The sequence below is a fragment of the Limanda limanda genome, chromosome 18 (genome assembly GCF_963576545.1).
Source record: "Limanda limanda chromosome 18, fLimLim1.1, whole genome shotgun sequence".
Taxonomy (NCBI): domain Eukaryota; kingdom Metazoa; phylum Chordata; class Actinopteri; order Pleuronectiformes; family Pleuronectidae; genus Limanda; species Limanda limanda.
The window spans coordinates 11,484,254-11,507,025 of NC_083653.1; the positions used below are offsets into that span (position 1 = coordinate 11,484,254).

Below are 22,772 nucleotides of genomic sequence, written 5' to 3' on the forward strand. Positions count from 1 at the left end.
TACATAAAATCCTCCCTAACTTTCACTGGAAGATGGTTTTGAACATAAAAAGCAACACCTCCCCCATAACTGTTTCTGTCCTTTCTGTATATATTGTACCCTGTTATGCCCACAGCCTCATCCTCAAAAGTGTAATCCAGATGGGTTTCTGATATTGCAAGTATGTTAATTGAGTTTAACACCAACAAGTCAGTAATTTCATGCACTTTGTTCCTTAAGCTACAAATATTCAGATGAGCAATCTTCAAACTTTTCTTTGGGAGTAAAGCAGCAATAGACATGAAATATGCGTGCCAACTCTAATTTACCCTTCCACCTGTTTAAGTGTCACTTCTCCTTCCATTCGCCTCCTTTTTGTGGATAAACAGGTTGTCATACCTTAAGACAGCAAAGTCCCCTCTTTCTCTTGCAGCTTTCATTTGAGGAAGCAGCTCCCTCCTCTTCTGGCGAACTACATCAGGGTAGTCTTCATTGATGAAGATTCTGGATCCTTTAAGCTTTTTAGCGCTGCTCAGGACTCTGTCTCTGTCCTTAATCCTCAGCAGCTTCACCAGTCATTGCAAAACGCAGGATTCTACTGAACAACATTGTTAGCAGAGACAACGGGGTCAGTAAGGCTTGTTAATGATTACCCATGTTGCGTTTCTAGACTGGTAGCCGAGCCAAATACAGTTTTGTCATGATTGTTTCCAAACTTCCCCTTTTCTACACATCCAGACTTAAACGCACCCCCAGAGCTATCAAACCTCAACAGCTCAAGCCGTGTTTCCAAACTACTCAGTTTTAGCAGTTCTGAAACTCCAAAGTAGCACAGATGGTGTATCCATGGCAGAATTGATGACTTAGTGTGGATGTAGCCTGACTTAGATCACCTTCATGTTGGAGTTGCAGAGGTCACAGATGTAATCCTTCAACTCCGGCCTCCCGGAGACGGTTCAGGCTGAGCGCTCCTCACTATTCCCTTAAATATGTTAAAATCCAATTAGCCTCCCTCCGCTTGTTCCTGTCACTCTTATCAGTCCCAGTGCCTCTGCACACTCGCACAGGATTTATTAAAAATTTAAGCCCTCCTCCTTTATGGGGATAATATATTGGAAACCCTGCAGCATCAACATGGAGCTCTTTAATAATTCATGTGTGTAGCCTGGTGGAGACACAACATGGACTGCAGCACTTTAGCTTTGTGGCTGTGTGACAGTTTACACTGTGCAACCCTGCAATGAAGCCTTTGACCTGGAGTTGTTCTAACGTGACTTAGGACAATTGAAACTATACTAGAATTTAAACACTGAAGATTGATTTATAATTTAGTATATTTTAGTTATTTTAATTTGACCCTTTTTCCTGCCATACTGTTCCTTTCAATCTTCATATCTGTTATGTATGTATTCAACCAATTGGTAATAATGGAGGGGGGGTATTCAGAGAGACAATAACATAAAATAGATAAAGACATGCAACACAATCAGCTTTACATAATAACAGTTAAAACTGATAATAAATTCACTGATAATAAAATAAAATAAGAAAAGTTGAATATAAATAACAGTTTGAGCTAAAATTATAACTTTTCTCTCCCTTAATGGCATATACATTTATTTATAGGTTGATTTCTTAAGTGGTGTCCTATTGTTCTGATGTTTCTGTCCTCCATAACCTCCATGTATTGATTGAAAACTTTCCATTGGACTCGTTTTTTGAGATTCCTGTAAAAGGGTCTTAAATATGCACATTAGCTACTGTGTCCCAGTTCAAAACAAGCAGCTTCACCCCGAGCACTCTGTTTATTTAAAGGGTTTAGTGTTCAATTAGTGATACACATGTGTAGCATCGTATTGTTTGAAAAGTAAACCCCAAAAATATAATTGTATGTACATAATTTTGCTTTTGTTTGCCCTTTTTAGTAAAAGTACGCAGCTGCCAGTTGCGTATCCTTTCAATTACAATAGAAGGTAGTGAACCTGCTTGTTTGCGATGTTCAAAGGATTCAACGCACAGTGAAGTGAGAGGGAAATTCCACTCCAGGGACGCTGCAGTATCCCTGATCTTATTATTCCCTTTGTGTTGTCCTGTGGCTGAACCTGACCTCTGACCTCCTGTAGGGAGGAGAAACAAAAAAAACTAAATTCCCTCATGGATCAAGAGTGCGCTGAAGGAAAAGTGTGACTCAAAGCACACCCGTCCATATGAGACAAAATAACATGAAACCCTCACTCTGAACTGTCAAGCACTTCTCATCCAGAACCGTCAGAAGCAGCAAGCCGTTGCATCCACCGGGCACCTTCGCACTCGCGTGTGATAACATCAGCTGTGCTCTGCTGGTTCGAAGCCGCCCCCACGGTGCGTTTGAAGACGAGTTAATAATTCAGAGTTGCTGGACGCGGCGCAACGGGGACGGTTTTCTCTGCTGCTCGCCTTCACAGCTGCATGGGGCCTGCCAGGGACAGATGGCTCGTCCCATGTGGAGCGTTTGGTGCCAGTACGGCCCAGTAGAGTGTTGGACAGTGTGTGTGTGTTTGTGTGTGTGTGTTTGTGTGTTTCTCATTCTTCCTCTCCCCCTCATGGTCTTTGTCAGTCTAATTCCCTTATTATTCGGTGTTATGAGCAGAAAACAGAACAGGGCACGACTCCCTTGTCTGTTCGTCATATTATCTGCTTTCCTCCATCGCAGCAGACTTTGGTGTTTTAATGCTTTGAAGTGCTGTGGATCGGAATGAAAGGATCGCGTTTCGCTTATCGTCTCCTTAAGTTTACTTTGGAGGAGTGGGTTTTCTGAGTTGCTCCTCGCCTGACGCTCCTCTGCAGGGTGTCCAGGTGTCTCTGAGAGATATTTGAAGATGCCTGCATGGGCACAGCCCCCCTCCCTGTCTGCAGCAGGGAGCTAGAGGACAGGTCGGAGCTGCTTGTCGGAAATCACAGCAGCAGCAGGATGTCGGACTTGGTCTGTTCAGTCTATCAGCACCGAGCTAATACTGGGTTTTTGTTCTTGCTATTCACCAATAATGGATGTCAACAAATCTCTCTTAAATCTCAGTGGTTAAAGGAAGAAGGATGGATTAAAAGTCAGAATTACAAGCAGACAATATCCACAGTATGAGGTTGAGTCAAGGCCTTGCAGTCTATAGGTTTTTAAGGTTCAAAGACAAAACTAGAAGGGTCCTCTGAAACCACGTACCTCCTCCAAGGCTAACGCCCTGTCTCACCATGTTAAAGAAGTGTTTCCCATTAGTTATCGAGACTGTGGAGTGTCGTCATAAGGGTTGCAAAGGGGCGGACAGTTTCCGGTAAATTTCCGGAAACTTTCCACGGGAATATTGAGCTCGGGAATTTGGGGAATTTTGAAAAATAAATAAATATGCAAATTAAACACTGAGCAATAACAACATCATCCAAAACACTATTTTAAAGATGTATGGAATACAGCACACACTTGCACGTTGAATTTCAACCCTCCACTGTGCATTCTTCCATCACATGCACAGATAATTCCCAGCATCCTGCACACTACAGCAGGGCTATGGAGGCCTGCTGTAGTGTGCAGGACTAGTCAGGTAAGTTTTGACGATATTACTCGGGGAAATATATTAGCATGCTTATTGAGGATTGTTCATTCGTTCATCTAGCCTATTTCCATTAATTTATCCATCAATTGTAAAATATTTTTACAGACTATTCCAATTGTTTGGCTAACTATTTATATCTCTGGCATTGCATTAGTGTTTTTTTACAAACTTTTTTCTCATCTTATTCTACAGAACAATGGCACATGCACTCTCTCATTTCACCCCATCCAATGTAGAAGGAAAGGCTGTGTACATTTGCAAATACTGTGCAAAGACCTATGTTAAGAATGACACAAAGATGCAGAAGCATATAGTCAAGTGCCCAAAGTTTCCTTAGGGCTCAAATCAGCCTATGACACAACAAAATGTTTATATTTATGTCTGTATATGACAAGGTAAATACAGTTAGTATAAATTACCCACAACATTTCCAGTTTATTCCCGTTAATTCCCGTATATTCCCGTTAATTCCCATGGAAACTTTCCAACTTTTTATATTCCCGGAATTTTGCATCCCTAGTCGTCATATTCCAATTTGTCCTGCAACAGTTTCATAATAAACCCCCCAAAAATGTATACTTTATAACAACATAAGTCTTCTCTAACTTGGTGTTTTGCTTCTTGCTGCAGCTTTTTATGAGCATCACTATTTGCGGCCAGATCCGCACCAGAATTGAATGGGTTCTTTCCTGAGCCATAGCATCCTTTCACAAAGTTTCATGGTAATTTGTCAAGTAGTATTTGCGTAATCCTGCTGACTAACAAACAAAAGGAAAAGATATTCTCCTTGGTAGAGATGATCTGAAATACCCATACACTCACTAAAGTTGATAAGTATCCTAATCTTACCTTCCGGTGCACATGTATTTTAAAACGTCAACTAATTCTGAGCTGAGAGTTGTGCATTTATACATGACACATTAATCTGTCATGCCATTCATCCAGAAGTATTTAAAAAGATTAGTTATCAGCTCCATGGCATTTAGGTGAATTTCTCCGTCTTTTTGTCTCAACAGAGCTGCCAGAGAACTGGACGGACACCAAGGAGACACTGCTGGAGGGGATGGTGTTCAACGTGAAGTACCTGGGGATGACACTGGTGGGTCAGCCCAAAGGAGAGGACATGGCTTCAGCTGCCATTCACAGAATCGTCACCACGGTGAGTCACCGCTCCCCTTCTGTCATGTTATTTTACTCTGACATTTTAGCTTGGCTTGTGCACATCTTCGTTTGAATCCTTTATGCAGCACATTATCTCATTCATTCCCTTATGCGCAAACAATTGTGTCTAAGATTCTGTTGCCCCCTCATTAGCAACATGAATTTTCGAGCGGTGACATTGTGAAGATTACAATTACAGCGGTGCTTTTTATAGAAATTCTCCAGTGGGTTTCACAAATTACAGCCTCAAACTGCAATGCACTTTATCTGAATGACTTCAAGGGAAATAGTTGTCACATCCATGACGACCCTTGACAATATGTTTTTGGGGCAGATTTTGGCAAACATGTTGTTCCATATCTACAGTATATACCACTTAGAACATTGAGGTGTCGGTGAATCAGGCAGCAAGAAAAATTTGCAATCCAAATGGTTTTCTATTCCTGTCATTTGCAAAGTGTTTTCTTGTGTTCAGGTAAATCCTGTTCTTTAATTAAGTACATCTCTATCCAACTGGGGGTACAACAAATCACGATGGAAGGGAGAAGTCTGCAAATATATTTTCATCTTCAGGAAATGATTGTGGGTACTGTCACATAGATGATCATCTAATTTAGTGTTGGTGGAGCAGCGTGTGCTTCATCAGCAGGAAAAATGAGCCTTCTTATTTGTGGCAATTGGGGAAAAATATCCAAATGTCCAGGAACCGACTGCGTTGAGGGGGGGGAAGAGCGGTCGTCCTCTAACCAGAATGTCGGCGGTTCCATCCCAGTCTTCCCCAACTGCATGCCGAAGTGTCATTAGGTCCTTAGTCCTCATCAAGACTAGAATAACACTATTTAACTCCAGACCATTTACGATAAACTCTGCACCGAAATGACTCAATTAAGTGGTGAATTCCTCCAACTGTCTCTAATTCTCTTGGCAAGCACATACAGCGAGGTCGTGTTTACATAAGGGTCAGCGTGGCCACACGGGATCATGGCTGCTAATCCAGGATTATCTAGAGTTGAACACTTGCGGCAGTCAGATTAGTGATATGATGTTTATTCCACATCACCGAGCCACACAGGCTTCCTGAGCACGGTTCTCCACGTCCATTCACAATCCTGTCAATTCACGTGACACTTTGAAATACTGCAAACTGTTGCATGTAAATCGGCTGGTGTGTGGCTGACAGAAAGAAAAAACCACGACATTTTTCCTTTTATGTTTTGCAAATGAATGCCTGCATTATATTCATGTGTCTTCCCTTCAGGCACACACACACGCTCACCTATTCACCGAATGCTGCCAACAAAGAAAATGTCTAATCTGTGGGAAGCCTTTTCTCTGCAGGAAGAGAAAAACCTGGCGCATGCAGCCTAATCACACACCCCCTCCTTTCTCAATTACGCACAGAACCGAACCCAATGGCAGGATTAAGATTCTATTGATTTACAACAGGACAGCAGAAGAAACTCCGCCTGTCTCTGTCTGTTCCCTTGGAAACCAATCAACCTGAATGGGACGGCTGAATACGTTACGATAAGACAAGACAAGACAGAGGGTGCGAGCGTGTATAGAGGCAGGCTGAACTCGGCCTATCTCCAGCTGACAGATTGGTTTTTGCCTCGTGGCGCGACACTTGTAACATAGCGGCATAAAAATGTTGCACCAGTTGTTAGCGCTTCCCACATGAGTGAGCTGCCACATTCAGCGTTTCCCCCCCTCCCAGTTTCCCTGAATTCAAGGGGTGTGGGTTTAAGGGGAAAGTTTCAAGCTGCATTAGGCCGAGGTTCCATCCCTGCTGTCCCTGACAAGTCCTAGTTTTCATTAAATCAAAGATACCATTCGATCATCTCTATTTCGACTTCCTGCAAAAGTGAGTTCTTGTGCAGGATTTTTCTGTAGATGCTGCATTCCCTCACCTGATGTCATTTTCAGTATGAAACTGAACTGCTCTCGCTAACTCTATCATAAGGAGGTCACTGTCATTGTCGCCAGGCGCTCTCACAGACCGCAAGCTCAGCACTACGGCTGTAATTTCTGAAAGTCCAGATGGAGAGGAGCTGGCAGGGGAAGCCGGTGGCAGCCAGCCCGACCTCGAGCACTCGTTCTGGGTTACACATGGCAGCCCTCTCCTCCCCCCCGTCCTCTCACATTTTATAAATTCCCTACATTTCTGGGACAACTCACGCAGGCCACTGACGCATTTGAGTTTTTTTATTTTGGTATTTAATCAAAAGTGAAATCAACTTGTATTAATGTCAGAGTGACAGGCTGCCTCCGTCTGTACCTGAGGCTACACATCTGATTTAACGTGTGTGTGTGTGTGTGTTTTTTTTTACATTTCACGCTCACAGGCCAGAGCCAGTGCCAAGAAGTTTCGGAAAGTGACCCTGACAGTGTCACCGAAAGGCATCGTCATCACAGACACAGAGACCACAGACCTCATCGAGGACGTCTCCATATACAGGTACGTGGTTTTTGGTAACGTTTGCTGCACAGGCTCAGGCTGCTGGTCTGATGGTCCGTCCACCACTTTTGTCCTGACTAGGGTTGCAAAATTCCGGGAATATTCAAAGTTGGAAACTTTCCATGGGAATTAACGGGAATATACGGGAATTAACGGGAATTAACGGGAATAAACTGGAAATTTTGTGGATAATTTATACTAACTGTATTTACCTTGTCATATACAGACATAAATATAAACATTTTGTTTGTTATAGGCTGATTTTAGCCCTGAGGAAATTTGGGCACTTGACTATATGCTTCTGCATCGTTGTGTCATTCTTAACATAGGTCTTTGCACAGTATTTGCAAATGTTTGGGTGAAATGTCTCCACACATGAGATAGTGCATGTGGCATTGTTCTGTAGAGTAAGATGAGAAAAAAGTTCGTAAAAAAACACTAATGCAATGCCAGAGATATAAATAGTTAGCCAAACAATTGGAATCGTCTGTGAAAATATTTTACAATTGATGGCTAATTTAATCGAAATAGGCTAGATGAACAGATGAACAATCCTCAATCAGCATGCTGATATATTTTCCCCAGTAATATCATTGGAACTTACCTGACTAGTCCTGCACACTACAGCAGGCCTCAATAGCCCTGCTGTAGAGTGAAGGATGCTGGGAATTATCTGTGCATGTGATGGAAGAATGCACAGTGGAGGGTTGAAATTCAACGTGCAGTGTGTGCTGCATTCCATACATCTTTAAAATAGGGTTTTGAATGATGTTTTTATTGCTCAGCGTTTAATTTGCGTAGTTTTCCACCCCTTTGCAACCCTAGTCCTGACTGAAACATTTTAACAAATGATTGCCTTGAAATTTCACACTGATTTTCATGCTGTTTCCTCATGTGTTTTGAAATTAGAACAAAAATCAGAATCTGAATTCACAAAGAAACCTGCAACCTTCATGCAGAAAATTCAATACTTCATGACCTGAGCCCGACTGATTCCTCGTTTGGATGATATGAGCCGTTCACATGCATATCGGCATCTGCGTTTTTTTTGTACATTTTGAATCCCCTCTATCTTACGCTGCTAACGAAGGTGGCTTCATTTGACGCATGAAGACAGTGATATCATCTTTCTAGGTCACTTTCCACTGTTTTGCCTTGTTTCGTAACTGAACCAAGCATTTTCTGCTCAGTTGTTATCAGTCTCATCTTTGATCATTTCACTCAGCAACCAATTACAAGAATGGACTGTCGTGGGAGGGTCTCTTATTCTCTCTCTCAATAACAATTTTAAAATTAACCTTTTCCAGCATCGTGCAAGGTTTCCTTCTAACAGATCAGTGTGTTTGTGTGTGGTGTGTTTTCCTGGCCTGAGACCACCCTGTAATGTCGACCGGGCCTGGTGTCCTTGAGGATTACAGTCTGAATATCACAGCGCTGGACTGTGATGACAGAACAGGCTGCAATGAGGACGAGTGCGCACAGGTCCGCGTCTCCTTCTCATCCACCTTATCAGCGGCAGCAGACCACCGGGCCGGGGAATCAGCCTCATCTTTGATCTCCCCTCTCTCCTCTCCGTATCGCCCCCCCCCCCCCCTCCCTCTCCCGTACCTCCTCACTGCGGCGCCACAAATCTTTCCTGCTCATATTAACATAGCCGGTGCTCTGAACGCAGGAATACCCACGACTAATTGCTCGCTTTGAAGCTCACGCTGCCAGTGTTTGCCATCACCCCCACCCTCCCCGAGTAATGGTACAGGAGAGATTGAGGGGGCCACATACGGAGCCCGGGTTGACTGAGGATTCATTTATCCCCTTTATGAGACCTTCCCCACCCCCACCTCCTCCTTAAAGCTCCTCTCCCCCTCCTACCCCTCCTTCCTTGTATCTTATTTTTGCTGCACATAATCCATTTATTGGCCAAGGAAGCAAGTGAGGGGTGAAAGACAGCGGAGAGCGGATGTAAGAGAATGGATCAAATCGGCCTCTGTTTGTTGTGCTAACGAGTGAGGGAGCAGAGAGTTGGCTGCCAAAGGTATACGAGGAAACGTGTGCTCACATGTCCAAGCTTGGCTGCACCACACAGGGTGTGTTGTGTACCACTGTGTGCATGTCGAGTTAATTGTGTCTCCACACTCACTGGAAACAGAGCTTTTCTCCCTTCAGGGTTGAAAACAGACTGGAAGGAATATTGTGCATGACATTGGAAATAGAGTTAATAGGATTCTACAACCCCCAAACCACAATTCCACCCATACACACACCCACACACCCACACACATCTCCCAACTCACACACACATGATACAATATCATACTTATCAGTGTTCACTTTTAAAACAGCGGCACACTTTTCAGTTTTAAAAGCACCAGACACTGACATTATATTATGAGCTTGATCTTCCCACTCAAGTCAAGTCAACCTCCTGTAACGATGCATCGAAAAGAAGTCGGCCATCACCATCACCATCTCCCAACATTAGGGAAGGTCCAGCTGAAGTCACTGAAGTTACTGACTCATTTGATCAGAAGTCGGCCATCACCATCCCAGCATGAGGCCGGTCCAGCTGAGGAGAGCAATCAGCCAATGAAAGGAGACGACCTGTCAAAGTGAAAAGCGGATGGAGAAGCATCACAAAGTTCTCATGCAGAGTTATGTCGACTCACAGCAATGATAAAGTAACCTGGTCGAAACCCTTAATTGCCTTCTTATACCATCAGTCTGTGTTGTTTGTCCTTTTAGAAAATCCTTTATTTATTTAACATTTCCTGGAGAGCAGAAGGTTGTGAGCGTGTTCAGCTTCCTCTCTGATGGTGATTGATATTCCGACAGGAGCTCTTAGTGGCCCACCAGCATATCAATCAGCCGAACATATGAGTCAGAGAGTGAGGGCTGCCACACCGACTGACGCTCCACCTGCTAATGATGCAGATCTGACAAGCCGTCAGATCTGCGAGACGCCTCCTCGGGATCTGTAAGCAGAGGACGCAGGAACGTGATCGTGCTGCTTGTGCAAATATTTTTGACTCATCTCTGTTAGCATGACTGACTGCTTCTTGACTTCTTTTTTTTTTTTTGCAAAATAGTTTTTGACAACCGCTGTTTTTCATTATTGGGCTCATGTCTGAGTGAGAGTCGAACAAAAGCAGTCCATTGTTGTGATAAACAACACGTCTGCTTTATCCGGTGAGAAGCTTGATGTGTGAAGTTCTATTCAGGCCGTACTGTAAATATTAAAATATTTCCAGTGATATCCCCCCTCTTCCTTGCGAGGAGATCAAAGGGGTGCGGCACGCAGAGCCTCTTTGGAGATATGATGCAACCTGACAGCTCAGCTTCTGTTGTTAGTGAAAACTCTGTGATGCTGTCAATTATTCTTTTTTTCCCCCTGTTGTTTCAAGCTGAGGGCTTATCTGGTGAATGTGAGCCATTGTTCGCCACATCGCAGGCAAAGCAATAAAAAACGTTTTCTACTTGATGCAGCAGTTGAGTAGAAAAGTGGATTCCCGAGGATTCTGTTCTTTTGGCCTTGTGGCGACTGATTATCGACCGGTGCGTTTGCAAATTTCATATTTTCAATTTTGCCTGCCGTCATTACATTACTTTGTTCACATTTCAAATCTGAAAGTGTATTGCTGCAAATTATCATACTACACTACACTTCTGATACAGATGTCGGGGGAAAACGAGCTGGTCAAACCGGCACAGCACATGGACTGACCTATTTGCTCATTTAGCTTATGCATACAGGCTGAATGTGTGACACTGAATTAGTGGAATTGCTCGTCGACAAGCGTTTAGAGAAATCTGTCTCAGAACCTCTGGAAACTTATTTACAAAAACGCACCGTGAGCAAGATGAGCCTGCGGATCGCAGAGATTGCCTTGTGTTTATAAGCACAAATATATAAATAAAAAAAGAAAAAGCAAACTCAAATGACTGACAACATTGAAATAATTGTTTATCCTGTTCCAACTTCCTTATTGCCTTTAATTAAAGCTATGAAACATCAGCTTTACCTTTGCTTCAGTCACTGAAGCAACATACAAACCCACAGAGGCCTGAACTATACAAGTTCAATCAAATATAGTGACATTTTACTAGTTAAAAAGTAGTTAGGACATCAATAAATTATATTTAAGTTCATAAGTTACAGTAGCTTGTTTGTATCAGTCTTTGTTTTTGAACCTAAATGGGTCAACCCCATCAACTTCTTCTCTGCTCATATTTTATGCAATTAAGGCTCAAATATGAGCCCGAATGTGGGGGTTGGTGTTGGGGGGGTGAACTAGTAAGTGGGTGGGGGGTGTCCTGGGCATTGCTATGTGGGTCATGCATCAGTGGTGCAAACCAGTAAACAATTCGCGAGTGGGATGCGAAGGCTGGTGAGTTCATGCTCATTGTTTGAGCAAATTAATTACTTCCTTTTTAGTGCCTCTTCTGATGTCGGGCGGCAGATGAGTGGCTGCCGACAACAACCCTCGCTGAGCGCTGTTTAGAAGTTACTGTACCGATTATACACTGCTGACCTCAGTCCTGTGGCGTCGTCCTTTAGTGATGATGACGACATGTGTTGAAGGACCTTGAATTTCTAAATCTACCTACTTACAACCACCTTTTGGTCTGTCAGAGCTTTTATTTTGAAAAGTTCTGCTCAGTAGATTGTGTCACTCGCTTGACCGACCACTGAAGTAGGCAACAATGCAATGGATGAAAAAATAAAACCAGTTTGCTAAATCATTCAAACTTACGCATGAACAACACACGTGAACAGAAATGATGCAAATTCAGATTCATTTTATGAAAAACATTTAAAATGAAATCTTTACTGCAGATTAAACCAGGTGGACGAACACAAAGTTATAAACTTCACTCTGCTCTATAGACTTTTTATAAAAATTCTAAACAGGCAGGTTTAGAACGGGACCTGCACTAAATAGATTTAAATGATTTAAATAGAATGACTGAATGTGATTTAACGTCTCTGCAGTCAAACACACCAAATTGCTTTTTATGCTCCTCGCAATAGAGGATGCGCGTTTAATTATAGGGACAAAGTTCAAATGCATCAGTCACCTTGGCTCATTTACATATCTGTTATACAGACTGCTTGTTCAGGGTTACAACCTCAGACCAGACACACGGAGCCTCCCAATCGATACTGCCTTTAATAGCATGCATGAAAGAAGACAAAACCAATCGCTTCAGTGAACCCGCGCGAGCTGTTGCAGGGGAGCGAAATGGCACCGTGGAGTTTGACTAGATTGGTTTTAGATAAGCATTAAAAATCACAGACCCGGTGGCCGTCGGCTGGATTTGCAGACAAGTCGACTCCTTGGAAAAGCAGATATTAGATCCAGGAGAGAATCAGAGTGACTCAGCAGGGACCACGACGTAATCTGAAACAAAAGACATTCACATCAAGAGGTCGCAATATATTATTTAACATGAGGGAGATCATTTCAGAAATGAACAGTTTTCTAAATCTCATGAAAGGCAAACAAATGCACCTAAATTATCATAATATTTAACAAAGAAATCCCCAAAAACCAAAAGTATATCAACATTTGAGCTTGACTTTTCATACTTAACTTTTAATTCAAGTTGGGTTGTGACCTTGATTTCCTCTGCTATTGTGCAATACTTTAATCCTTAATTATTTATGATGTTAAATGTTTAAAGGTTTTCCCATTTCCTATTTTTTCCCCATTTATTTGATTTATTTTTTTATTTACATATTTTAAGCCTGCTCAGCACTTTGAACATAACGTTTAAACATGCTTGACTGAAGCACTCTGAAGGGATGGAGCACCAGCTTCACGTCACTGCTGCTGATGTGCGTCCTGCTCCACTGCTCCCAGCTGTGGGACCTGATCAGCATATTATTCATCAGCACTGCTCTGCTCCTGCAGTGGCTGGTTTGCATATGCAAAAGGTTGAGCACAAAAGCAAAGTTATGGCCCAGATTGCAGAGCACTTTACCTTGATGTGCAAGGTTTGATAAAGAGTGCAGGCTAGTAGCTGATGAACTGCACGTGTTGTCTTTGCTGGGTTACATGTACATCCTGGGATTCCACATGACGTTAAGGTGACAGACTGGTCCCTGTTCTTTTGTTTATCATTATAAATGCAACGTCAGGTCGATGGATGGTGTTGGTGTAAATTTCCTGTCATTATTTCTTCTCCCTCTTCTCTTCCAGAATCTCGTACTGCACAGCGGATAAAACTCAGGACAAGGTCTTTGCGTACGTCTCCCAGAGTCAGTTCAACGAGACACTGGAGTGCCACGCTTTCCTCTGCCAGAAGAGGAAGATTGTAAGTCTGCAGTACTGTGACTTTCTTCTATTTACCAGTATATAACTGCATTTACCTGAATTTAGACATATATTCCAGTGTTTATCTGTTTTTAACTGTTTATAGCTGGTGGTTATTGAATACATTGTTTAGCAGGTGAGGAGTTCAGTTTATCTGGGGATGGACTTCAGTGTATATCTAATGAATTCTATCAGGCAACAAGCGACATGAATGTAGATAGCTCCATCTTGTGGCAACCTCTGTAAGGCCACCTCACCCCAAGCAAGTCAGGAAGCTATTACATTAATTTGATTTAATAGTATAATTTCAATAGAAAAATATAACATTCAAACTGATATAATATATATATTATTTTGAATAAATATGAAACTTGCATCTAATTGATAAGAAATCAATTTGAACACATTAAATCCAAACCTTCTCCAGACCACACAACTGGAATGACAGCTTCTCACTGTGTGATTCTTTGTGTTGTTACTGTGTTTCTTCCTCTCTCAGGCTCAGGCTGTGACCTTAACAGTAGCCCAGGCCTTTAAAGTGGCTCTGGATCTTTGGGAGATTGCTCAGGAAGGTGAGTTCACTGAACAAAGGGAAAGTGACCTTGGGGTGAGTTCAGTGTGGCAGGATCGGTATTGGAAATTTCCCCCGCTGACCTCCTCTCCCTTACTTTCTGCACTGCTCTGTATATGTGACACTGCTGTACTTTATGCATCTAAAGCTGCCTCTCATCATCAGGGAATAAAAATCAAATGTAAATACATCCTATCGTTTTCTTTTGGTTTCAATTTTTCAAATAGATTTTGTGTCTACAGGCAAAGGCAAGAAGACCAGGCCCTGCTGCTCCTGTGAACCAAGCAACACGCCGACAGAGACAACAGACAGTCAGTGTGTTCCAGCAGGTACGTTTGTTTTACTCCGTCCTCAACCACAGTTTCAAATCCAATAAGGGACATGGTTTATATCAGTAAGAGGCAGCACCATTGAACCAAAGATAATGTGTTTAGAAATACTTAAAAACAACTGATGATGATCCATCTCACTCCTGAAGAAGGATTGTAACTTCTATAAGCATTTTTTCCATTATAAAGAATAGCAAGACATGTATTTCTCTAACAGAGTTTCACAAGTGGTTACTGCTCCAGGACTTAGACTGTACATGGACATGCTGGCTGCAGTTTAGGTTATAAATCCTGAATCCCCCATGTTAGTAGATGGGAATGAGGCGAAACAAGAGCATTCCCTTCATTTAAATTTGAGTCACTCAGGAATTTACTTTTAATGTTGTTGATGCATTCAAATAATTTTATTTTAAATAGATTGTTTTGGGCTGTACAGGTCGAAGCAATTGTAGCTGGCTAGTAGTTATTTTGGTGTTTTCCAATTCTGGGGTTTCGCTGTGAAAAACGACAATTGTAATATATTGCATTTAGTGAACTCAGAACTAAAAAAAAGCTGCTGTGTTCACTTGCATATTACAATTTACAATGTAGTGTGACCTGTCACACAAATTTCACTCAATAATTTCTCACACACACGTAGAACCAATCGCCTAATTACTCAAGGCTCATTAGTCATTCAGTAGAGCAGCTGTTTTTCAACACTTTCAAATAGCCTTGACATTTATAGGTCAAATATTTTTTACACTCATCAGGAGGTCAAACAGTCCAAAAATAAAAAGAGACTTAATCACCCATTCAGACTGTTGTTGGTCCAGGCCTGGCTTTTCCAGCTCCTTTCAATTAAAATGTGCTCTGCTCCCGGTGGAACTGGCCCAAAGGACAGAGAGAAAAGCTGATGTGAGCCTTCAAGGACTCTGGGAGGAACTCAGAGAGGTGTATGAAAGTTTTACCGACGTGATTTACATGAATTAAGGTGCGAGTGCCAGTGGTCCGGAAACGTGCCCCAAAAAACAACTGACAAGTGTCCTCCTCTCTCTCTCGTTCTGTGTCTGTTCTCCACCCTTTTCGCTCCCCTGTCTTCTCTCCATCTCACCTCCTGTGTCGTCCATTGTTCGCTGCACTTTCTCTGATCCACCCATCAACCTCTCGTCCACACCTTCCTTCTCCGACGCACCCAGCGGCCCACAAGCCTGTCCGGATGGAGGAGAGACTCCGGTCTCGGCCTTTCTTCTCCGCCGCACTCAGCTCGCTCTCACCTCGTAGTAACCCCTCTCGAAGGCGGCCGATCAAACATGACTCTTGGGTAGGTCAGACCATCTGCCTCCGATCGGCTGATTTTTGTGTATCTTTGTTGTCTAGATATTTGTGTAAAACCTCCCTCTTTTCAAGGCCTGTTCATCATCGGAGCTGTTTCATCATTAACACAATCCAAGCATGTATCCAACAAAACAAATCAGCACTATTGTCATGGCTACACAGTGAAAGTATGTTATGTTTTGTTGAGTTTTTGACTCAGGAAATCATAAGCAACAGTCCATTTAAATAGTCCTGAAAGTAAACTCCTGCAATAAATTTAACGTCTCAAGTTCACTTACACGTGTTCAACACTAGGTGGCAGCATGTTCTTTAGAATATTTTCCTTACAGACTGAACTCACATTGAGAAATTCATCTGTTTTCACTGTTACATCATTTCCCTGAAGGATTTTCACCTCACTTAGAGACATTCTGTTTTAATTCAGTCCAACTTCATCTTCTATTCTCTCCTCTTCTAGAAAGTGTGGTAATATACGTCCTGCATCGGGTTAAATATGATAATTTATCCTCTCAAACTTGAATTGATTGTATCCATCAGCAATGAAATAGAGAAACACAAGCCGGATTTAAACAGGTTGGATCTCATGTTTGCATGATTTTCCCTCTCTGGGATATCGATATATGAGAATGGATTGTGTTACAGTCTTAGTGGTTATAAGATGATGTATTTTGCAGGATTAGATTGTACAGTCACTCACGGAGTAAATTATGTGTCTTTTGAATTAGATATAATAAAGTTATGACGGACGACAGAGTCTGTTGAGATGCACAAGGCAGCAGGATTGTAATTTGAAGTAATGGATGAGTGTATTAATTCATATTGTTTATGTCTCAACAGGATGTGGAGGATGGACTGGATGATGCGTTCTCAAGGTAACCTCTGCTTATGACTGCAAGGCTGAACAACACTGGGGATACAGTACTAATTAATTTATGAATCTAATTTTCAACACTAAACACTTAAAGGTCCAGTGCTTAGGATTTTAGGGGGAATCTATCAACCAAAATGTATAAAATATTTATAATGCATTTAAATATTATCTAAAGCACTGATGCTTTTAGTGTTGTGGAGGGAGCTGGAGCCAATCACAGCTAATGTCGGTCTGGAGATGTGGGTACAGACAGCGTATCGCAGGACCAACATACAGAGACAATCATTCACTCTTTTAATATTCATAATTATATTTACAATTCAGTAGAGTATAATTACCCATGACCAAACCCTGGCTCAAGAGAAGAGAAGGCTTTTCACTTTTTACCCGAAGGTCACTTTAGTTTCTCCTGCAGGTTCGGAAGGGGAGGGTGAGGCTAGGGGTTTTCACAAAGTGCATTTTGGAACTTTGTGACTCAAGGACTGATGTCACAGATGCCGTTTCATCTTCTTATACATGTACAATCAATTTCTGAATTAATTGATAGTAATCATTTAAAAACACATAGTTTATTTCAAGTTTTTTTTAGAAGGTTTTTAAATTGCAGCTGCAGCTGAGAGAGCTCCAGTTGTTAGTTATGATAGAGGAGTGTAAACACAACTGTACTGTACAATAGAAGGTGAAAAGAAAGTAACAGAATTGGCAATATGCATTCACAATTTAACAGAAACATGTGATTGGGCTGATGAAACGATCAACAAGCCGAGTTGACTGTAGAAACCATGTGTAGCCAGCAAGCATCATTAACTCTTGCAAAGGTCGCTGTGGAGCAAACAAACTGCAGCAGACAATAGAAACGACTGTGGAGAAGATCCGCCGCCTCTGCTGACAGAGCTGAGCCCAGATGGGCGCCCCAGCGTGCATCATCCCTTTGAGCCGGGATTACGATGCAACAACTTTTTATTCTCCTTGAAAGTGCAGCAGTCTGTGAAATTTTTTGTTCCTGGCCGAGAATCGTCAGCAGAGAGAAAGTAAAATGTGTGTCTCACGGTTTAATGGTGACTCAACAGAAGTCAAGCATGGATGAGCTCACTCATACGGACATACAGAAACCTTATTCTGCACCATAGACTGTATGTTAAGATAGAGGAAAGGACAGCTGCCCGTAAGGTAAGCCAGAGTGTCAAGATCGCCCCCCTGGTGGCTGGCTGCAGTACAGGTCATAGTTATTTGATGACTTCAAAAATGGGTAAAACTCAAGGGGCGGTGTTTGTATCCAGGATACTGTGGCTTCCTTTCTGGCTTGTGGGAGGAAGTGCATTTTGTAACTCTGACAGACTCAACCTCTCTTAAACAACGCCCTTCCATGCAGCACAAACTGCTGAGGATGTAGGCCACACAATTCAGAAACTGTCTGCACACTATGCATGGCTCTCAATGTCCTCATACAACCAGATGATTCTGTGTGTGTGTGTGTGTGTGTGTGTGTGTGTGTGTGTGTGTGTGTGTGTGTGTGTGTGTGTGTTTGTGTGTGTGTGTGTCTTGCAGTGCTGTATCATCATCATAAAGAGAGAGGAGCAGTGGAAAGATGTTGACCTAAACATTAAAGAGATGCCCACTCATTAAGCTTTGTTAGCCCGCGGCTAATATATCAGTTTGTTTCATTGCAACACGAAACACTTTGGTTTAAGGTAAAGGGTAAATGAGAGGCAGAGATTACACAGACTGTGTGTGTGTGTGTGTGTGTGTGTGTGTGTGTGTGTGTGTGTGTGTGTGTGTGTGTGTGTGTGTGTGTGTGTGTGTGTGTGTGTGATCAGAGGAGGAAGGCAGGTCATCAAGGGGGCTGCTCTCAGCAGGGACGGGGGTGAATACTGACCACCAGCGTGGGTGGCTGTCAAATGTAGAGAAGGTGGAACACTTGATAAATGTGACATCCTGCTGGTAGGGGCTGAAGGATTTTGGGAGTGCCGCGGCAGAGACCTCCTCCGCAGAAGTGTCGGCGTGTGAGCTGTGGATGAGATTGATCTTGAAACCTGGATCGTTCTCCATCACACTGAGATGTCACAACTGTCGCACCTATTTAATGTTACATGTACGTTGACTGTGGACCAGCAGAGCAGGGGATGTGGTCTTGGATTTTAGCAAACATGAAATCTGATCGCTGAGCAGAAAAACACAGACCTCTCATAGACCACTCAGCAGGCGTCATGAGCTCCTTCTCTGCTTCCCTTTCACCCTTGTTAAGAGCACGTGAATCTAAAACTTGCTGTGGGTGTCAGTTGCTTGGGTAGTGGTGAACTTTAAACCTCTTCCACTGCCCCTTGGGTTCAAGTAGCAGCTATAAGAGTCCTTGCCAGTGCTGTATATTTAGCGATACAACCAGCAGAATCGTATATAAATGTGTGTGAGCACAGGTCAGGGGGTGTGCTCGGTATAAACATGAGTTTTTCCAACTGAAGATTTTTTCTTCAAGTGGAGGCTCTGCTCTTGCTACCAGGACGATTGGCGAATAATTTTGTTTATGGGTTTAATTAAATGGTTTGATTTGTATTTAAGACTTCTAATACAAGCGTTGACCTTAAAGCTGAAGTGACTATTATGTAAACGCTCTTTTGGTTCCATCATAAACTGGGAGATGCTTAAATAATTTAAACCTTATCTAAATGGAGTGGAGAGGCCTCCTTTTGTGGTTTAAGCCTCTTTTAGTGTTTCTTTACTGTATGCATGGCGGAGCAGGGACAGCACTCGCGGCCGTGCACTCGCACTTCTCCTGAAAGTCTCCTCTCTGTGAACAGCTTCAGCAAAAGAGTGTTTTCACTTATTTTGACCTTTGATTCGCATCATCATGGTTTTCTTCTTCTGTCCTCTGCCCGGCATGCAGCAACATGGAAGTAGAGATGGACACCGGTGAGTGATGTGCTCAGTCAGTTCATGTTTGCATGTTGCATGACGCCATCCTGGAAAGAGCTATCATTAAATAACCATAAGCATCTAAATCTGTGCATTTTTGATTTCACCTGTAACAAAACCACATATTATGAGTACTTTACCCCACTCATTACATTTTGAATATAAATGCAACGTGAGGGATCAATGTGTGGTAAATGCTCATGAGAAGAAACGGCCCTTATCTGTTTTCCACCTTCAACACATTCACAATCACCACCCTGCTTCCTGTTAGAGAGCACATGTGTCTGAACAAACCAATCAGAAGCTGAATGGACTGACTGTGCATTCACGTGCTCCTCAGAGCTCAAGATTTAGGTGAAAGGGATCTATTGGCAGAAATTGAATACAAAATAATCCTTGAGTGTGTAGTGACGTAAATTCTACAAATTGTTGTTTTCTTTAACCGAATGACCCCTTTATATTTGTATACTTTATAAGGAGTGGGTCTCTTCCATTGAGGCCGCCATGTTTTTTACAATAGCCCAGACTGGACAAACTAAACACCTTTTGAGGTTTCTATGACAACTGAAGGCTAGCACAGGTCCTCCTTCATGTTTGCAAAGGGAGGGTGAGGTGAGAGATATTCAGGTGCAACATGCAACTGCAACACTAGATATCACTACATTCTACACTGAACCTTTAAATCATCTAATCAGTTGTGGAGCCACAGCTTTGTTCTTTCTGTGATCAAGTCATCATTTGGTTTCCGATGGTGATTGTTCTTAATGTGGGGAACCTCATAGGTATTGTAATTCTCCACCTGCCTGATGCCACTCATGACTCGTCACATTGCACTCTGTGTGTTCGTTCATTGTAAGTCCATCATCAAACATGCAACTGCATTTTGTCTTTTGTTTTTTTAACCTTTTGCAAAATACTGTGAACCTTTTTGAAAATAGTAAATATTTAATGCCTCCGACCTCAATGCAATTTGGTTTTTCCCTCTCTCTCTCTCTCTCTCTCTCTCTCTCTCTCTCTCTCTCTCTCTCTCTCTCTCTCTCTCTCTCTCTCTCTCTCTCTCTCTCTCTCTCTCTCTCTCTCTCTCTCTCTCTCTCTCTCTGTCCCTGTCAGACTGGCCGAGTCCCGCTCCGACCCCGTCTCTGACGATGCAGCTCTGAGTCCGCAGGACGTCTGCACAGAGGATCTGTAGTCAATCTGCAACCATGAGTTTTTTCAAGAACTGCCCATTTTACACTGTCACAACAAAATCATATCACAGTCCCTGAGATAAAAAACGAAAATACATCAACTGAACAGGGAGAAAATAAACATGTTCCCAGGTGCATAACCAGAATCTGAGAGGCTGTGTTTGAAATTCAGACGCTGCTGCAGAGGAGTCAGAATGAAGCCTGATATTATAAACTGGTGTTTCTGTGAATGCCACTCAACACACAAATTACCGATCATTGTTGGTGTTCAAATAGTGCTACATGAATGACATGAAAAATTATATATTTCAACTAAAAAAACTGAAAATGATCTGACAACCTATTTCATTGGCTAACATTGGTTCATTACATGTGTTGGTATTGACATGAGTGTCAAAATGAAAACCTTGTAGAGAACATAGAGAAAAGAAAAGATGCTTTGGGTCATTTAGAAAAGGCAGAAATACATAAAGAGATTGATGAAAACAAAGAGAAAAGGTGCTTTGTAAAGTTTCAATTGTTTTTGTTTCCGAATTCTCCAATTGTTGCCCCCTGACCACACTCAGATGAACAGAAACAATCAAACATAGAGCAACACCTATGATATCAATAGAAATGGAACAGCCGCCTATGGCTCACTTATAATATGAAGAATATTGGACAATATATTGATATTGGAAATGTTTCACTTCCTAAGATTGCCAGATATCCAGTGACTCGAATGACTATTGTACCAAGTCTCCTCCTTTTAATGTTACAATGTGTAAAAACACTGTAGCACATGGATTCCACTTGTAAATCCCTGATGAAGATTTATTTTGCGTAAAAAAAAAACATGTATGTGTGTGTGAAGGCTGCCATCACTCTCTGAAAATGTGAGAGCTCTCAGATCTTGTTAATCTGATGCGACTGGCAGCTGTTCCTCCGGCCGTCACTGGACGAGATCCAGCGTCAGAAGCTGATACGAATCTTCTGCAGCGACGCTGAGAGAATTATACATTTGTCCTTGATTGTGTTGCGCTGATTGGAGCACTTCTGTTGACAATGACACAGTATGTGATGTAGTAATTAGACACACTGTACCCATGTGTCATCTTCTTATTGATGGCAGCATAAATGCATCGTAATGACAAACTACAGTCAAGAACCACAAGCAACTTAAACAGCATAAGTAAAGAAGATAAATGATCTAATGACATAATATATCAAGCTCCAAAAACCCCAGATCCTACATTTCCCATAATGCTTGTTGTTGTTGTAAAGTCGTGGGCTCCGGGTTCACGTGGTGATGACATCAGTATGACATCATCAGGGTTATATTGGTAAACTTTGTCCGGAGCCACAATCAAATTCATATGTAAGATTTCAGAGAATGTGTGGTATTCAAAGACTATAAACGAAGATGGACGACAATGACTAAACATGATGAGTAAAGTGAACTTGATATGTAAAATCTGTGGAGTGCCCATTTAAGGTGAACAAATTTGTAGATGGTTTTGCATCATATACATTCAAATAAGACTAAATGCAAACTCACAACCTTACTGTTGTAGATAACTCAGTCATCAGGATTATAATCCACTGACAATCTATTGGTGTGTTCACTTTGTCAGTGTCAACAGGTTTGTGATATAAAGAAAACTCATATTCAGCGCTGAACACTGCAGCAGAAACAATGTCTCACCTATAATTTACCGGCCACAGTCTGAAGACCGGTTACAAAAACAACGGTACCCCAAGGCCAGACATTACAAATAAAGAAACCTATTTCCGTATGCTGTATTTTTTCAATGTCGGAGCTGTGTAACATATGTATGCATATTGTATGTATTGTAAATGAAGTAGGATTTCACACAGGTCGTTGTTTTTAATGATAATTATCACTTGTTGATATGTGAATGTCTACATTGCTTGTATGTTTTGCTTTAGGTTAGACAATTTATACAAATCTAATTGTATGTGGTTTTTATTTCTTTTTTTTTTTGATACTAGCGTTGGTAACTCTTGAATTGGTAAGCCCCCCCCCCCCCCCCCAAAAAAAACCCATTCAATCCCCATGGATAGATGCTGTTCACGTTGTCGTCTCGGATCATG

The 22,772-nt window shown here is 42.1% G+C and overlaps 1 protein-coding gene across 1 annotated transcript in view; it reads left to right on the forward strand.

Annotated features, from left to right (window-relative positions):
- Positions 1-20,648, forward strand: part of si:dkey-71h2.2 (low density lipoprotein receptor adapter protein 1) — a 40,135-nt gene extending 19,487 nt beyond the window's left edge. Inside the window, exons 2-10 of the mRNA XM_061091696.1 lie at positions 4,580-4,722; positions 7,070-7,182; positions 13,380-13,494; positions 13,993-14,065; positions 14,307-14,393; positions 15,536-15,696; positions 16,548-16,582; positions 19,463-19,488; positions 20,602-20,648. Of these exons, the coding sequence (XP_060947679.1) occupies positions 4,580-4,722; positions 7,070-7,182; positions 13,380-13,494; positions 13,993-14,065; positions 14,307-14,393; positions 15,536-15,696; positions 16,548-16,582; positions 19,463-19,488; positions 20,602-20,648 (800 nt within the window). The remainder of the gene's footprint in view (positions 1-4,579; positions 4,723-7,069; positions 7,183-13,379; positions 13,495-13,992; positions 14,066-14,306; positions 14,394-15,535; positions 15,697-16,547; positions 16,583-19,462; positions 19,489-20,601) is intronic.
- The last annotated feature ends 2,124 nt before the right edge of the window (positions 20,649-22,772 follow it).